At 45.1% G+C, this 17,583-nt stretch overlaps 1 protein-coding gene across 1 annotated transcript in view; it reads left to right on the top strand.

Annotated features, from left to right (window-relative positions):
• The window catches only part of LOC138515210 (serum albumin-like), a 946,494-nt gene that overhangs the window by 564,275 nt on the left and 364,636 nt on the right, over window positions 1–17,583 (top strand). Inside the window, exon 9 of the mRNA XM_069630169.1 lies at window positions 3,513–3,610. Within this exon, the coding sequence (XP_069486270.1) occupies window positions 3,513–3,610 (98 nt within the window). The remainder of the gene's footprint in view (window positions 1–3,512; window positions 3,611–17,583) is intronic.

The following is a 17,583-nucleotide window of genomic DNA, read 5'->3' as shown; positions in this document are numbered from 1 at the left end:
TTATCTTCTGTCGCCTCTTCTACTGCTCCTCCTTACTCTTTGGACTACCTACTTCTCATCTCGCCCCCCTCAAATCTATCTACCATTCTGCCGTCCGTACCCTCTGTCTCCTTACCTCCCGAGACACCATTTCTGCTTCCCTCTCATCCTTTGGCTGGCTTCCCTTTCACTCCCAACTTAAATTTCATTTCCTCTGTTTAGTCTTTAAATCTCGCCATGGTCTTGCTCCCCCTTATCTCTCCTCCATCCTCTCTTTCTACACTCCCTCCTGCTCCCTTTGTTGAGCTGACCACTTCCTTCTTACTGTTCCTCCATCCCCGTGTGCCCCCTCCCGTTTCCGCTCCTTCCAGCTCCTAGCCCCCTGCACTGGAACTCCTCACCTCTCTCAATCCGCTCTATACCTACCTTCTCCTCCTTCCACACATCCATAAAATCTCTCCTTCTCCATCCCCCTCCATGAAACCCTCCCCGCTTCTTGCTCCCTCCTCCTTCCTTGTCTCTTCCCCATGATCCTCTCCCTCCCCTTCCCCCCTCCAACCCCATTCTCGCCGTCATACCCCCTTCTGTTTTTCCTCCGCCGTCCCCTCCTCACCCTTCCCTCTTCCCTCTCAGTTTAATTGCTCTACTCTCCCTCTTCCCTCTCAGTTTAATTGCTCTACTCTCCCTCCTCCCTCTCAGTTTAATTGCTCTACTTACTGTTTTGTTGGTTTGATTCATAATTGTAAATTGCTTCTACTGTTATAATGTTATATGTATCCAGTTGTTAAAATGTACAGCGTTTTGGAGTAAATCGCCATATAAACAAAATAAATACAAATAAATACAAATATATTCAGCTGTGCCTAGGTACAACATTGGTCTAATTATGGTGCTACTAATCACCACATAATGCAGGCGTTTCCTATGTAAACGAGGGACTTCCACAGATATTTAGATTCCCAACAACATTTATAGCTAGGCAACAATAAAGGAAAGGCTGTAAAAGGCTCTGCAAAGAAACGCGAGGCCAGATCATGTTGCTGCAGTGCAAGGTGGCGTTTCCTCTGGCGGGTTTTGGCAATAATGCATAAGAATGATGCACCTTAATGGGGCGCCAGGCTTTCCACTGTGATCAATAGACAGTTGCTGATTATGTTGAAAAACACTAAGGTCTGAAGACGTATTTGAGGGTGGACACAGAAGGGTCAAGGGAACTATCCCACAGATTCTCAATGGTCTAACTCTGATGAACGAGGTCTACAATTATTTAAGAATTACCAGGCCAGGTTTGATAAAGGCTTATGCAAGGCCCAAACACGTGTCACTTATGGGCAATGTTATGAATGGACATTGTGCAAAATAAAATGTCCACCTTCAAATACGTCTCCAGACCGTAGTGTTTTCCAACATACTCAGCAACTGTCTATTGATCACAGTGGAACACCTGGCACCCCATTAAGGTGCATCACTCTTATGCAATATTAGCTCTAAGGAGGGGTTATACCTTAAGGCACCCAGAAGTGGCACAGGCAACAGGAACAAAATTATTTAGAAACTAGGTGGTGCAGACTGACAAGTTATATAGCCAACGTCTCTTTTTTTGACAGGGCTTTGGCATTACCCTATGTGTGGTGGTCTGTGAAAAGTCTCAGATATAGTCAGGGTCGAGTCATTAAGTAAGCTGTTGCTTACCTTTGGGTAGCTGTGATTAAACAGTCGAGGCCTAGCTATCAGGTTGAGAGTGAGCAGAGGGGATGAGGAATGTCAGTTATCATTCTAAATGAAGGAATAACCACACCAAAGTATATCTTAAATATGGTACAGCATCTCGTTTAAACATAGATAAAACATTTGTATGCTCTAGGGCATAAGTTATTTGCTAGTTATCTGTGAATTCTTAGGGTGAAAGCGTTCAGGTTCTCCTAAGCATTAGGGATCTGGTGAACTGTAGGGTCGTATGTGATTGTAGTGATTACGAGAGGTTGGTTTAAACCTTTTTAAGTGATGAGGTGCCCGTGGGAGAGGTTGGACAACGCTCTGATCAACCACAATGCAGCCCTAACTAACTCAGAATACAGGTTATGAGCCGGGTAATGAATGGCTTAGCAGGAGATTGTCCAAATGCTAATATTGACCGCATAGCTTAGGGTGCATGGACCGAGTGCACAGCCAGGCGTCTTCACTAGCTCTTGGTTTCTGGGTGCTGAGGCTTTCCCAGTTCAATCTCTCCCAATAGCCCTATAGCAATTTGCTTCCTAACGTCAGACCTCTGACTCTCAAACAGAGTTTGGCTTGGAAACACAAGCAACACTGTGAATGGTATCTCACATTCAGATTTTGTGTAGATGTCTTGCAGGTACCGGTTAGATGGGTGGCTCTGCATAGAGTCCAGGGCTTCAGATTTGCAGGTCAGAGTGTCCCATATCACATGGAGGTGCTGCTGAGGATGAATTATGCAGCCATTGCATATTGCAGCCTAACCAGTGGGGGAGGGGTGCAGGATGATTCCAGCGACAGCAGAACAGGTAAGGAGGGTCTCCTTGGATGGTTCAAGTGAGCGGTTCAGTTTAAGCTTCAAAGCATCAGAGGTAGATGCAGGTCTCCAGGTTCTGCCAGTTCCTGGTGCTCAGTGCCGGCACTCTTGCCTGTTTGTGATCGCGATAAGTGAGGGTGTTGGAATTCTTCCAGAGGCCACAACGTTCATGGTTTCATCAAGACTGTTAAAACCTACACAAGAAGGATTAACACAATCCTAGCACTGGTTAGGACAGGTATCTGACATAGATTCATCATAGAGTGGCCCTTAGAGGATTGCAGCTTCAGCCGCTTTGTGTTTTCAGTCTTCAGGTGAGATGGTGAGATCCCAGCTCTTCTACAAATAACTAGTGCACGCCATTTACATTTATGGGGGATTGGGGGAGGGTAAGGTTCCCAAGTCCCAAGCGTGACATGCATTCAAACATTTTGGTAGCTACCCACTCACACTTTGCCTGCGTCCTTCTATACAAATTCCAGATGCGGAATCAACCTTGAATCGAGACAATCTGATCGATCGTATGTGGTTTTCGACTCTGCAACCCTGGAGCTCCCTAGCTGGCAGAGTCCTGACCACATAGGGCCACATTCCCATCCCACGCACTCCTTCAAAGGAATATGGACGGACTGCAGGACCATTTACAGGACTTTACTCTTGGATCACAGAAAAGCAGTAAGCGGCTGCGGAAAACGAGTAGCATTCACATTCAGCTACCAAGGCTACAAGTGAAATGGGGGACATGCTGTATGACAGCCTGTGGGACTTAGGACTCCATATGAGGAACATCAGTGTGGATGTGTTCAATGAGCTATGTGATTGGCGCAGACCAGGTAACATATCAAAAGTCAGAAGGAAAATGTTCAGAGACACAGCTAAGGACACACTTCTCATATTCCATCCAGCAAATAACTTGAGAGTATAATGACAAAAAGGTTTCTTAATGTTTGTCACTTTCTCCGATCACATAGCAACCATATGTTTATGTGTTTACATGCAGGAGGAATTTATGAAAAAAGAGATTTCGGAGAGTCAGCAATTGCTGAAAAAGAATTGTGATGACCTGAAAAACATAGGAGAATATAACTTCCAAAATGAGTGAGTGTTTCAATTTAATGATACTTTCTCCTAAAAGATATAACTCTGCTTTACCTTCTAGTCTCTTCGTAATCTGGGAACACATGTTTTGTTCAATTGTTATTTAATCTTCCAATTGTAATTCTTGGATGTGGACTGCAATATATGATGATTATGTCAATGGGGGTCATTCCGAGTTTGAAGGCAGCCATGGTGCTATTAGCACCATGGCTGCCTCCGAAACTCGGGTCCGGGTCCGGGTAGTCGGAATGGGACTTACCGGGACATTTCGACCTATGCGGACCCAGTAACTCCCCATTTCGAAAAGCGTTCCCCATTCCCATAGGGCTCAATGGAAATGGGGAAGGAGCTAATAACGGGCCCCCAAAGAGCGGGCCCGTTATTAGCTCCTCCATGGTCCCTTAACGGGTCCCGCTAAGGGCGGCTGGTAAAACCAGCCGGCCCTAGTGGGACCCGCTAAGGGACCTCGGAATGCGGCGGTAGGGTGTTGACGGCACCGGCATCCTTACAGGTGCTGTTAAACCCCTACCGCCATATTCGGAATTGTCAGATAACCTCATGGAATGATCATATAGTAGTATTTTATGCCCTGAATACATTTTGTATACGTTTGTTATTTTCTGAATGAAGCTTTAAACTGTAAGGATTTTAGGTATGATGCTGGAAGGGTTTCATTACAAAAATGTCTAAAGAATCTGAATTTGGCTACAAGAGCTGATTAGAAAACCAGTGTTGGGCATTCAAATCCAGTGATTATACCCCCACGTTTCTAGGCCTGCTTCGCTCGCGGCAGCGCTCTGACTCCTTTTCCACCAGGGCCACCACGGGAAATGTGCATGCCCCTTTTTACGCCTGGCTCATCTCCAGGGCCCTTCTAAAATGGAAGAGACCCTGTCACTCCCATCCCTTTCCATGGCAGCCTCAGTCCCACAATCACATTCTCCTCTGAGTGTGTGGGGAGTACCTTACGACCTCCAACTCCCCCCACCCCCTTGTCCACCCACCTCCTCAACTGTTTCCTGGCCTCCTTCGCTCATCCTGCGACCCAAGGCCCTTAGTCCAAGATCCTCCACTTGGCACACCTACTGCACAGTTTCCATGTCCCGCAGCATATGTATATATGTAGAAGGCCCAGAGTGCAGCAAAGGTTCCTCGGCTCTGTTCAGGAAAAGTGGTGGTATTGAGAATGACCAATGATATTGATATGATAGGTTATTTATAACGTGCTTAATACCCAGAGGTTTCCAAGCCGAACCGGAGATCGGACCTGTGTTGCGCCGTGTCGTCTTGCTTCCAAGGCAAGCACTTTGCCCTGAGCTATCCTCCCGAGACATGATAAAGTGGGGCAAAATCCCCAAAAACTGGACACAGTCGAACCAAATCAGGATGGTCATCAAGGAAATTCACCGTTGGTTTTTGATGTTTGTTATCAACAACAAACATTTCCAGTACCAAGCTCTTCCATTTTGGCCCAAAGCCAGCTTTTCCACTCTTCTGTATGGCGTTTATGATGAGGAATTGTGAAATAGAAATAATAGAAATAATTATTAGGTAACCCCCACTTATATACTAGGGAGCATTTGTAAGTTTGTGGCAGTTTTAGTGAGTAAAAGGGGGAACTGGCATTGTGTCATCAGAAAGTACCAATAGATGATTAATTTCTATGGTACCCTAAGGTGTGTTGCATTTAGGATTGATGATGTCATCAAGATAGCACCAAAAGAAGATCATAAAATCTTCGATAGCACTGTTACTTACAGATGGATTTTATTTTTGACAGGCTCATAAGAAAGGTATTTCCCGGCCTAAAAAAGTGGTCCTACCATCATTTACTCTAAAGTCAATAGGCCTCATTACATGCTATTAGCACCATGGCTGCCCCCTTACCGCATTCCGGGTCCGGGTTCCCGAAATAGGGACTTACCGGGTCATTCTAACCTTGGTTCCCGGAATGGGGATTTACCGGGTCCTCCATACCCCATTCCCATTCGAGCCCCCATAGGGCTCAATTGGAATGGGGATGGAGCTAATAACGGTACCGCAATTTGCGGTACCGTTATAAGCTCTGAAGTCCCTTAACGGGTCCCTTCCATAACGCCTGGTAAAACCAGGCGTTAAGGAAGGGACCCGCTAAAGGACCTTGGAATAGGGTGGTAAGGGATTACCGGCACTGGTGCCCTTACCGGTGCCGGTAATCCCTTACCGCCTACCATGTAATAAGGATGTCTCAAAAATGCTCATATTAATAATATGGAACCTCATTTGTATTTTTAATTATTTTTGACTTAGGAAATAAAACCCACTTAAATTAAATGTGACCAATTACTACTTTATTTTAACTTGAGCAATATTATTTTATACTACGACTGAACTGCTGAAATGACTAAACTTGAGATAATATAAATATATAGCGTCCTTTACTAGGCAACTTATTGTGATCAACATCATCTTTGCTAAAATCATCTTCACTACTAAGTTTGGTACAGTGTGAGAGTCATCTATGTGCAATGGGTGATGGCATTTCTAGCAGTAAAATGGTTCCAGATCATGACTTTTCAGTTGACTTTCTTTACTGCAAATACAAACGCGCTTCTTGTAGGCAGTAACCCTTCCTTGCTCGCCATTTTCTTAGAAAACATAGTCCAGCACAACTCTGAAAGTTTAGTTGTACTGGTTCTGGGCCATAGACTTGGTAAATAAATTATTCCAGTTTAAGCAGCACCTGTTCAGGAATTTTTATATTGTGTTCTTGGTGAATTATGTGCCAAAAGGGTGTCTTAAGGCACAATAGTGAATGCTTTTCAGTATGAAATGTTCTCCTTCCCAGGCAAAGTAACTGTTCAAACAGATCCCGACAATGTGTGAAATACAGGTAATGCAGAAGCCTTCAATGTATTCAGTAATGGGAATGTCTCAGTAATTGAAATAATGTTACACATGGCCTCAAGAACACACCAACTCTTGAAGACAATTCAAGGGGTTGTTTTGAAAGGATTGTGAAGGGACTTCTTATTGGCTGTCCCTCTCGCTCTGTCTTGCGTCCTCTGGGTGGTTCCCTCCCTAGCCCACGTATAGTATTCCTAAACCCCAGGGTTATTACTAGAGATAAGTAACCCCTACAGCCTAGCACCTACCTAGCTGGCAATGTTCCCTATACATTCTTTGGCTGTGTGTGCCAAAGAATAGTTATGTGCTGGCTATTTTTGAGTCATGTGCGCTACTGAGTGATGCACCGGTGGCGGTCGGCTCCCCGCCAGTGAGCAAGTGGTTAGTGATCCACACTGTGCAAGCGGGGAATGCGAATTTGCGGCACAGCAAGCTCTACTTCAAGGGTGCTCTATTCTCCTCCTAGTGAGTATTTGACATTTCTCCAAATGTGCTGCCATTTGACGTCTTCCAAGATCACTTTGGGCATAATAGCCACTCGCCACCTGTCCTCCACTTTGGAAAAACCATGTGGCAGTTCAGAAGCCATTGAAATGGCTATTAACTTTATGAAAACGTCCATGTCTGGAAAGACTCCCTCTGTGCTGCCTGAAAACTATTCTATGTTCTTCTGGGTCTTCGCCAACACAATGAAGGTGACAACATAAATGGGCAATCATCTGCTGGATCAAGTCATCATCAAAGAGAAACCACCTGGCCAAGGGGCCAGAATCCAATGGAGAATGCATTGCACACTACCACTGTCTCACCATATTTTCTACTTTGATTTAAATGTCTTTATTCTTTTATCATCTACCTTTACTATGAAGAATTTTCGATGTAATTTCTGTCACAAAATCACACAATGACACACCACCTTCTACTGCTATGCAGTGGGTAGCTGACTGCTAAAGTGCTTGCATGAGAGTTGCAGATTGGCATGAGACACTGCACACTTGCTGGAGACATTGCACACTAGCATTAAATATTGCACATTTGCACGTGACATTGATTGGCATGAGACATTGTACACTAGGTCCAGGAGGGGCAAAGACAAGGAGTAGGGCTTCCCTCCCCCACCCCCTTGTGGGAGACCTTGGAGGAAGATTCAGGGGGATTTTTTGCAACTGCAGTAGTGCAGTGCACACTGTGAACACTTTCATTCTGTGGACAAACCTGTCTAGTTGACTGAAAAGTTAGGACTGGACAATATTTCTATGCCATTTATAGGAATCGTACACCCTACGTACTGAACTGTAAGCATACACTCCAAAACAGACAACTTTTAGGGGTGCATGCTCTTAGTCCGCTATGCTGAGTCAGCTCAGCTCTACACGGGTTTCTCTAGCACCAGACTAGTAGGCACACTAATCTTATTCTCAAAAGGCCCTGCACTGACATGCTCACAAGGAGGCTTGCATCCTGTTGAATCAGGCATTTTTCGTATATACATTATATTTCGTTTTTACGGGACAAAAACAAAATACAAATGGGCGCTTTCTACTTAGCCGTTGCGGTTTGCAGTCCCTGATGTCACATTAATTTAGTCTGTTTGTTCCTAGTACATGGGAGGCAGCTATTAAGATATAATGCTGATAAACAAGCTGTGTTTCACTAAGAGGCTATATATTATTACTTTGTGACTCAAGTCACAAGCTGTCCTCAAGGGCTAAGCAGCCAGGTGATTTATGCAATGATGCCATGACCCCTCCACAGGCATGTCACGGCGTGATGTAATGAAACAGAAACCCAGTGCAATGACGTTGGGCTTCCGGTTTTAGCCGCGTTAGGACCATGTTACATGATATGACTGGGACCGACATGATGAGACACACGTGCTGGGTATTTACTCTGGTTGCACGCCAAAGGCATTGCCATTTGCCACCATTTCACAAGAAGCCATTTCAGAGGGGCTAGGAAAGGGAGGAATCTGCTGGGCGTGCTGTGTACACTAGAACGTACATCCTCCCTCCCTCAATCCATTTAAAGTAATCCTAAGACACTGAAAAGACGTGTTCACCATTTCACAAGAAGGCACTGAATATTGCCCAGAAAATAGAGGAGTCGTCCAGCGCACTGTGTGTGCAACAGAAAATGCATCCCTCACGATGCATCATCCCATTTAATGTAACTACCACACCAAAGCCATTGCTTCCACTTCACGTGTAAAGCCTATACTGAGTCTTAGACAAAAAAATGTAGGTCAATGGAACAGGAGAAATAGCATTTAATCTGACATTTCAAACACTTACTTTGAATAAGGTAGACACACACATCTCCAGATTAGAATCTGTTGGAAAATGGAAAAATAAGGCAGCAGGCCGATTGCAAAAGCAGTATATTAAGAAGATTTAATAATGTTTTCAGAGAAGATTATTGTTAAAGAACACTCAGACTGTTTTGCGTTGTTGCATCTGCAATGAGCGTCCTTCCACTGATACTCTGATGCCATCTAGGGAAACAGCTCTGTACCAGAGCATGATGTGCTGCAGACTGTAAGAACCCAAGCCCTGCATGTGTGTGCATGCACACAGGCACACTTTCTGCAGTGTCTTTACCCATGCATGCTCCCAGAGCCCACAGCCACCGCCAGTCCTTTTATTACCAGTTTGGACCGGTTAATCGCATGGTAGCTGCACTTTTTGGCTAGCTTTTTTTTTTTAACATTGTTTTCTTTTAGTCCTACACGTGTGTTCTGCAATGTAGTGTGCCACATATCTTGTGCATGGAATGTCTCAACTTAGACCATGGCTGGGGTTTCTGTGTCACCTGTGAAACACTGACCTTTAGGACCGTGTAATTCAGGATTTCCCTGCATCTCACATGTTGGCGCTAACCATTCTTCATGAGATATAAATGTGCTGCTTAATAAGGCGGTATCGAGTAACCTATCAAATCCTTACTCGCCTGGAGCACATTAAAATCTCATTCCTTCGTGAGAGGTAGTACACTTCTAAAGAGACATGGCACCTTCCTTCCCGCTCACAGGCACCCCACAATGCGCAGTCCCTCCTACCCATGGATCAGCCAAATTTGCAAGTTACACCCTTCTACAATTGTGTCCTTGCACAATATGTAACCATGTTTAGTCTTGGTCAGACATCCTTGCATTGGCACGTATATATACCGGCTGCCGTGTGCTCACAAATAGACCAAGCAATGACTCCTCTCTTAATCCCATGCCTAGATACACAACCCACACCAACCTACCCACAATCCTATGAGCAGACTGCCTTGCACCTGCGTGATGCATAATACTGGCCTATGTTCATTGAGAGCATTATGTTGGTTGGTGTGTCTGTCAGTGTCAACCCTCGCTTGGGTTTCTTGCGACAAGCGGCCTGCCTTGGTAATAAACCGCCATTCGGGCCCTGAGGCAGCACTGCATCAGTGCACAAGACCCACTACACCCAGAAATAAGCTAGTCAGTCACACTCCTTGAGTGTGCACTGGCACACAGCTTCCCCTTTCTCAGTATGCCCAGGCAGGCACTGCCTTGCACAAACAAAAGACGACACCGACGCCTTGCCGAATCAACCGTGCATAGGCGCAGGCACACCCCAATGCTCAGAGACAGGGCTGCACTTGCAACCTCCCATGGCAAGCAAGGGATACCCAGATATGGGCAGAGACTGCCGCACTGGCACGCACCCTAATGGCCGGATCGTGTAGCGTATTGGAATTTGGAACCCGGACGCCTTGTGAACAGGAGCTTATTTGGCAAATTGGCACCCCTTTCTGCCTTAAGTTAACACAAATGGCCAGAGGCAGCCATACACAGCCCTCTCCTCCCTGCCCCTCGGCAACCAATTGTCAAAGAAAGTTTTGCTTTTCCACCCGCCCTTGCATGTCCACAAACAGTGATGCACTGGCATCCCTACCTCTTTTATGGTCAGACAACTCAGGACCTGGGGGTGAAAGAGCAGCCAAATCCATTGGCGGAAGAGATCGCTAAAGTTATACAAGAAATTCTGTGGGGGTTACACAAACCGCCACAGCTGAAAGGGCCATCGTTTTAGAAAGGATTAATTGAGTCTGTGGGGGTCATTCCGAGTAGGGCGGTAAGGGTTAACGGTCACCGGTAACGAGACCGGTGCCGTTAAACCCTTACCGCCCTATTCCGAGTTCCCTTTGCGGGTTGGTACTTAACGCCTGCTTTTTGCAGGCGTTACAAAACCATCCCGCAAAGGGACCTAGGAGCTAATTACGGCACCGTAATTTACGGTGCCGTAATTAGCGCCTTCCCCATTCCCATTGAGCCCTATGGGGCAAAAATGGGAATGGGGAAGGGCCCATGGTGAATGGGGAATGACCGCCCCCGCCAACCTTGGAATGGGGTGGTAATTCCGCCATTCACCATGGCGGAGTCGGAAAAATACCGGCGTCAACCAAGGCGCTAATAGCGCCTTGGTTAACGCCAAGGTCGGAATGAGGCCCTGTGTCTCTCTCTTGATGATACCATGCCTGTCTCACAGTACCCTCTGTATTGCCCCCATACAAATCTCCTTGCAAACCTCATCCAGCCACGAGTCCGTAATACCTGTTCTGTTCACTTTTCTGAACAATGCTTACAGCAAGGGCTTCTGTTGAAGGTTTCAAATTGATTTCTACCTGAGGACAGTGCATGTGTCTGCTCTGCGCGTCCTGGCTCTTCTGTAACTTGGTGAGCCGGTCTGTGCGAGCGTTTTCACCTGCAGACACGTGGTCTCGTAGGTATCATGGTTTCTCGAAAAAGTGCCGCCGCCATATTAGACTGGAGTCGAGGAGTATGGAACTGCTTACTCTATGGCATGAAGACTGATCTTACTACCATTATTTATTTGGGGAACATCAGGCAGTTATGTATGCAACTTCATTCAGCATATAAATCCATGCATGTTGGTTATCTGTCAAATAATACACACTGCCGGCCGAGCCATCAAGTCATTTTTTATTTATTATTGATTCGTTGTTTTGTTTTATTTTGTTTTATTTTGTGTGTAGCTAGTTTGCCATTCTCCATGAGATGTTCGCTTTGCTACAGTGCTGAGATGGAATCTTACAGCCTATGCTTGCCTCTGCTTGCATGTCTCTGTGAGTGTACCATGGTCTGTGTGTTCCGGTGGGCTCCATTTTTGAGCAAGCTCCTATGGTGTTCCTGTACACTCTATGATGATCATATTGCATGATATGCTCATCTCATGACATTATTTGATTTTTATATGTGCACCAGTGTGCAAACCAAAATTGCAAACCTGTATGAATGGTCAATTTATATGTGGCATGTAGATACCAGGTGCAATGCGAGATGATATCGCAATGCTTCTAATCTATACATAAAATCACTGTGTGTACATAAAAGCCACTCATTCGATAAAAGGAACAGTTGAATTCCTTATCAGTATGCATGGAGGTTCAGGCCATAGTTAGGTACAATGTACTGCTGTCGCAGCATTAAGGCAATCTGCCCTCTGTAATCGTTGGTTAATGGTGCCTAATGGGGCACTCATGTGTCTTAAAAAGTGCTGGTATGCCTAGCCTGACCTGAAAGGGTTGTCCACCATGTTGCTCGATGATTCTGGGGTGGCAAGATCTTATCTACACAGTGGCTATGTGCTGTCATAGAATGCCTTCATTCAGTCCATCTGTGTCTGTCTTTAGTTTAAATATATAGCTTTGTTCCCTTAGCATCAGTAAGCAGTGGATGTCACTGCCTCTTGTTGGTAATGTCACTTGTTCAATAATCGTCCATTCGAGCCCTTTTTCAGAGTGTTTTTCTCTATGAAGTTCATGACCACAGGGGCCATTATTTTTTAGTGCGGATACATGATTTGTGTTCCACAATTCTTTGTTTGATTTTTCATGCTTTTATACCCACGTAGCGCAAGCCACATGGGCATGTGCACTAATAAACAACATTTTGGGCATTGCAGTTGATGAATCTTTTTTGCACCCATGGTGTCCTACAACCATTGTGTATCGATTTGCTTCTAGATGTTTGTGGACAGACCAAGCAGGTGCCACATGGTCCATGCCCTATTGCTCGAGGCACGGCCCATAGAGTTGTCTGAGATGGAGATGGCTGTTGTGGTGTACCCTGGTAGCTGTGCACCAAGAAGTCACGCTGATTTTTCCATCTCTTAATCACAAACTATGGATGACCGATATTTGGGTCGCCCACACTGAGCAGTGGCCAAAGGCAGTTGATCTCCTTTTTCATTTGGTTCACTAAGAGTGAATTGCTTAGAACCACATTGATTACATTTTCAGACACATTGGTCTGTTGATGTTGTAACATGGCTTTCCATGGTATATTGCTAGCCCTTTTACATTGATGTCAGACTGTTTTTTTAGGATATCCCCAGGCTATCAACTTACCACTAAGTTGTTTAGCCTGTTTCTCATATTCTTGTAGGCATGAACAGTTTCTCCTGTATCATAAGAACTGTCCAAATGCCAGATTCCGTCTTAGACTAAGCGGGTGATAACTGTCGAATTGGAGCAAAGAATTGCGGTCTGTGGGTTTACGGTAAACTGTCGTATGTAGTGTACCCTGTTGTGCTGTTACCCATAGATCCAGGCATTGTAATGCTACTTTACTCTTGGTCATGGTGAACTGTAAATGTTCATTCCTTGTATTCAACCAATCATAGAAAAGCTTCAGTTGGTTTTCATTACCTGCGAAGATGATACAAATATCATTGATACACCTTTGACAGACTTTGGGGTGTTGTTTGAAGGGATTGTTGGCGTATATGCTGTTTTCCTCACATGCACATACATATTGGTTGGCAAGACTGGGACGAATGTAGCCCCCATTGCGGTTCAGGAGGCTTGTTGGTAACATTTTTCCTCATAGGCAAAGACGTTTTTGTGAGTGTGATTTCAGTCAATTGCAGAATAAGTTGAATCGGGATCTCTGGTGGCGGGGTACACCCCTCCAGGACTTTTTGGCTCACTATCAGTGTTTCTTGTTGGGACATTTTTGTATACAAAGACTCAATGTCTAGGGTGACTAGCATTGTGTGTTTGGGTCAAACAGTTTTTCATTGAGCAAAATTAGCAATAATTCTGTCCTTAATATACAATCTACTTTTGGGTAATTTCCCTTTTAGGAAGAAGTCTGCAAACTGTGAGAGTGTCTCAAGCAGTGAGCCAATTCCTGGCACAATGGGCCTGCCTGGAGGGGGGCTTACACCATTATGAATTGTTGGCAATGCGTGCTTCATAGGCTTGTGTAGATGACTTGGTTTCAAACATTCTGCTACCTTAGTATAAACATACCACCACTGTCAGCCTTGTTGCTCAACACCCCCATGTATTTACGGGGGAGGATCTAGCTGTGTATGGCTCTGAGGAGCTGATTGATGATGAGCTGGAAGCAAAGACATTGGGCAAAGTAAATCTGGTTAATAACACAAACTCAATGCCACCAGCAGCTCTGGTGGGGCTTGTCGCTTCTGTGGTGCGCTCCTCTATGAGCGTAAAGAATAATGATATTCTCTGCGACAAACTAAAGGGTCAGTCACGTATCGTAAACCAAATATCAGTAATCCTCTGAAAAATCAAGGCCCGCGGGATGGAGTTTTAAACTGCCCCTGCCCTCGTGAGGATGGTAATTGAGGGGAAAAAAGGGTTGGGCCAGCAGTCAAAACTCCTACCGGAATGTTCAATTCAACAAAAGACAGCAGCAAATGACAAAGTAGAGAAGAATGTAACAGAACAATCAGGCAAAAGAAATTCCAAGGGGAAAAAGAACAGGAAATCTCCTCTGGCAATGGCCACATCCTCTCAGAAGTTCCTACGTACTGTATCAGACTATTTTCAAAAACAAATGGAAGATACCCCTATTATTAATAAGTCTTCAGAATATTGTAACTCTGCCTTACACAGCTCAGGGATTGAAGACGAGGAGCACATTTCAATTCTAACAGTGAGCACATTTTTGTTCCATGATTGGCTGAGGTCTCCAGTGCCACATACCCCCTCTCCGACCAATGACTTGATATTTCTGCAAAATGAGGGAGGCATTGTGGATAAACACAATCTTCAAACTGGAACTGGGAATTGGTGAAAGACATGTTTCTAGAGTGTTAAAAAAACAGTGACTCCTTTGTCCTCTAGAATGGTGAATGCTTCCTGTCAGGCTGAAGTTTCTCAGATGGGGCCATCTCATGCCTTAGGGTCAGCTAATGTATGTGGTGTCTTTGGTTCTGGCCCTCAGGGGAATAAGATGACTGCTCCACCACAGGCCGAGCTAATTACATTGTCAGCTAAAATGGAGCCTTAGAAGGAGGGACCGGACATAGGTAATATGGCCAAGGCTCATAATCGTTCTGGGCACTAGGGAGACCAGAGAGTGGTAACATCATCTGTGATGCAGAATGAAGGTTGTCAGATGGACCAGCTAAGATCCATCTCGCCCAAGTCACTTAGTAGTGGTAACTGTGTGTCCCAGGATGTTGTGAATCCTTTGGTTCCTGTTGGAATAGAATGTAAATGTGTTGACCATCATATTGTGGGGCAGCCCGGGAATGAGCACATTGTTGGGTTGACTGGAGTGACTGTTAATGGCATTTTGGTCGATGTGGGGGTGGTGGTGATCGCTCCAGAAAATATTAGGCACAAAGAAGGTGGAACATCGCTAGCAAACGAATTCAGATTAATCTTAATATAATTGTTTAAAACAGGAGGGTCAGGTGTCTTGAATAGGACCAAAGTGCTGGAGCTATTGTATGAAATCCGAGAGACTTATTACCTCTAAGGATATTGATTTGGTTGAGTTGATTAACAACAAATATGATGATCGAGTTCCATCGACTCTTCCATCACGTATTGTGGTTAACGCTATGATAAAATAGTCAAGCAGTCAGAGGCAGTTAGGTTATGACCTTGTGTGTTACAATAAAGGGGGTATGGCGCTCTTAGGTGAGATGAGAACAAACATCACAGAAGAGAGTTAATTTTCAACATATGTGACCTATCAAGCCCCCCAATGTGCAAACAGCAGTAGAGATGGCAGGGTTAAAAATCCCCTTTAATGGGTTCCATGTGTTAAAATCGCGGCAGAAATTACTGTTTAAAAAAAAAAATGTGGAAAAAAGGCTGTGGTTTTTGTCATGGTGCATGCTCCCAAACATCTGGAGCTGGCGGGCCTTCCCCAGTCACTGACACCCATAAGGGCTTATAAAGCCCCAAAGGGTTGCTCAAGAACTTCCTGGACTCAGTCCTGCCGCTGTTGGCACCAGGCTCATAATTTTCCGTCTGGTGGTGCACTGCATGGGACTACATACAGCAACAAAAAACAAGTGTCTAAAACTAAAGACACTCCCGTCCAATGCACACCATTAAAGCTGATACACAATCAGTCAAATCTTTCAAATGTTTACTTCAAAATTGATGAATATATACAGAAAAGCAAAAACATTAATAAAACAGATTCAATCCAGAGGCTTCTGGTTCACATATGAATTTCAAAAGGAATCAAATCAGAATTACAAACAGGCCATCAATATATAAATGAATTCTTCTTGTAGTAAACTAAAGAGAAGTGTCCAAAATCAATATTCTTTTGATGAACTGAAAGGCTCTACGCGTTCGGGGAACACCCCCTTCTTCAGGAGCGAAAGAATAATCTGAAATAACATAGATTTAGGAGATCATCAGTTTCAAAATTACAACATGTCATTTCAAAACAACACAGAGAGAATCCAACAATTTTAAATAGAGTAATGCGCCTTCTAGGCTGTACACAACTATCCACATCAATTTGAATAGAGTCTGAATGGACAAGGTAAAGAACACATGTGCAATTAATTGGGCTTCATGGAAACCTCTGAGACCGACCAGCAAGCCCAGCTTTTTGGGGAACTCAGGGCCAAGGTGCATTCAGCCAGGCAAGAAACCAATGCCTTAAGGAGAGAACTGATTGTAGCCAAGGATCGGACAGAAGACCTCGCCAGACAACTACTACAACTACAACTGCAGGCGGGGCAAACACTGCTACCCGGATTGGGTTCACGGTCCCGGCTTCACCAAGCAATCCAGTACAGGTGGTCCTTCCAGGAGCCGTACCTTTAGCACCCCCAGAACGTTTTTCAGGAGATTCAAAACGGTACGCGGTTTTCATGAATCAGTGCCGTCTACATTTCCTATGCAGGCCAGGGGCCTTTCCGAACGACCAATCGAAGGTGGCCTTTGTGCTGTCCTATCTCAGTGGCAGTGCTGCAGACTGGTCGGTACCACTAGTCAATCGGGATGATCCCGTTTTGCGAGACTTCCAGAGGTTCCAACTGGACATGGAAAAGTTGTTTGCCCGACACTCCCAAGGGGAGGCATTAGATAATGAACTCCTGTCTCTGAGTCAAGGGAATCAAGATCTGTTAACGTACATCGCAACCTTCAATAGGCTGGTAGTGGAAACCGGTTGGCCGGAGGACAAAAGAACAACGTTGTTTCATCGTGGTTTGAGAAGCGAGTTAAAAGACGTTTTAGCTCAAGTGGTCAATCCTCCCAAAGACTGTGCTGAATACATAGACTTAGTGGTCCAGCTTGATCATAGACTGCTGAGCCGTAAGGCTTTTCGAGCTAGAATGGACTCTCGTGTATTTGTGCGTCCAAAGGAACATGTTTCCAAAACTGCTGACGTGTCCGAACCCATGCAGATTGGAGGGGTGCGAGGGCCGCTATCCAAAGCTGAAAGAGACAAGAGAAGGCAGCAACAGCTGTGCTTGTATTGCAGAACAGCCGGCCACTTCCTCCGTGAGTGCCCAGTGAAACCACCCAAGATGGCAGTAGGGTTGCCGGCAAGGTCGAGGCAGAACCAGTTCCGGAAAACTTCCCCGCCCGACAAGCGTAGAGGTCCGCTTGTCGAGCGAAAAGAAGGACTACCAGACCTCGCACCTAGCTCTGCCAATGATTCTCATAAGTCATCAACAGCCGTCTCGAATGCATGCAGTCAGAGCATATATCGACGGCGGAGCCATTGGGAACTATATGGATCAAGAATTGGCTACAAGGATGAATCTTCTTCTTTGCGTGAAGGCAACAACTGACTTAGTCACCACTGT

The sequence above is a fragment of the Ambystoma mexicanum genome, chromosome 6q (assembly GCF_040938575.1).
Source record: "Ambystoma mexicanum isolate Mex_15411 chromosome 6q, UKY_AmexF1_1, whole genome shotgun sequence".
Taxonomy (NCBI): Eukaryota; Metazoa; Chordata; class Amphibia; order Caudata; family Ambystomatidae; genus Ambystoma; species Ambystoma mexicanum.
This window is presented reverse-complemented; position numbering and strand designations above follow the sequence as displayed.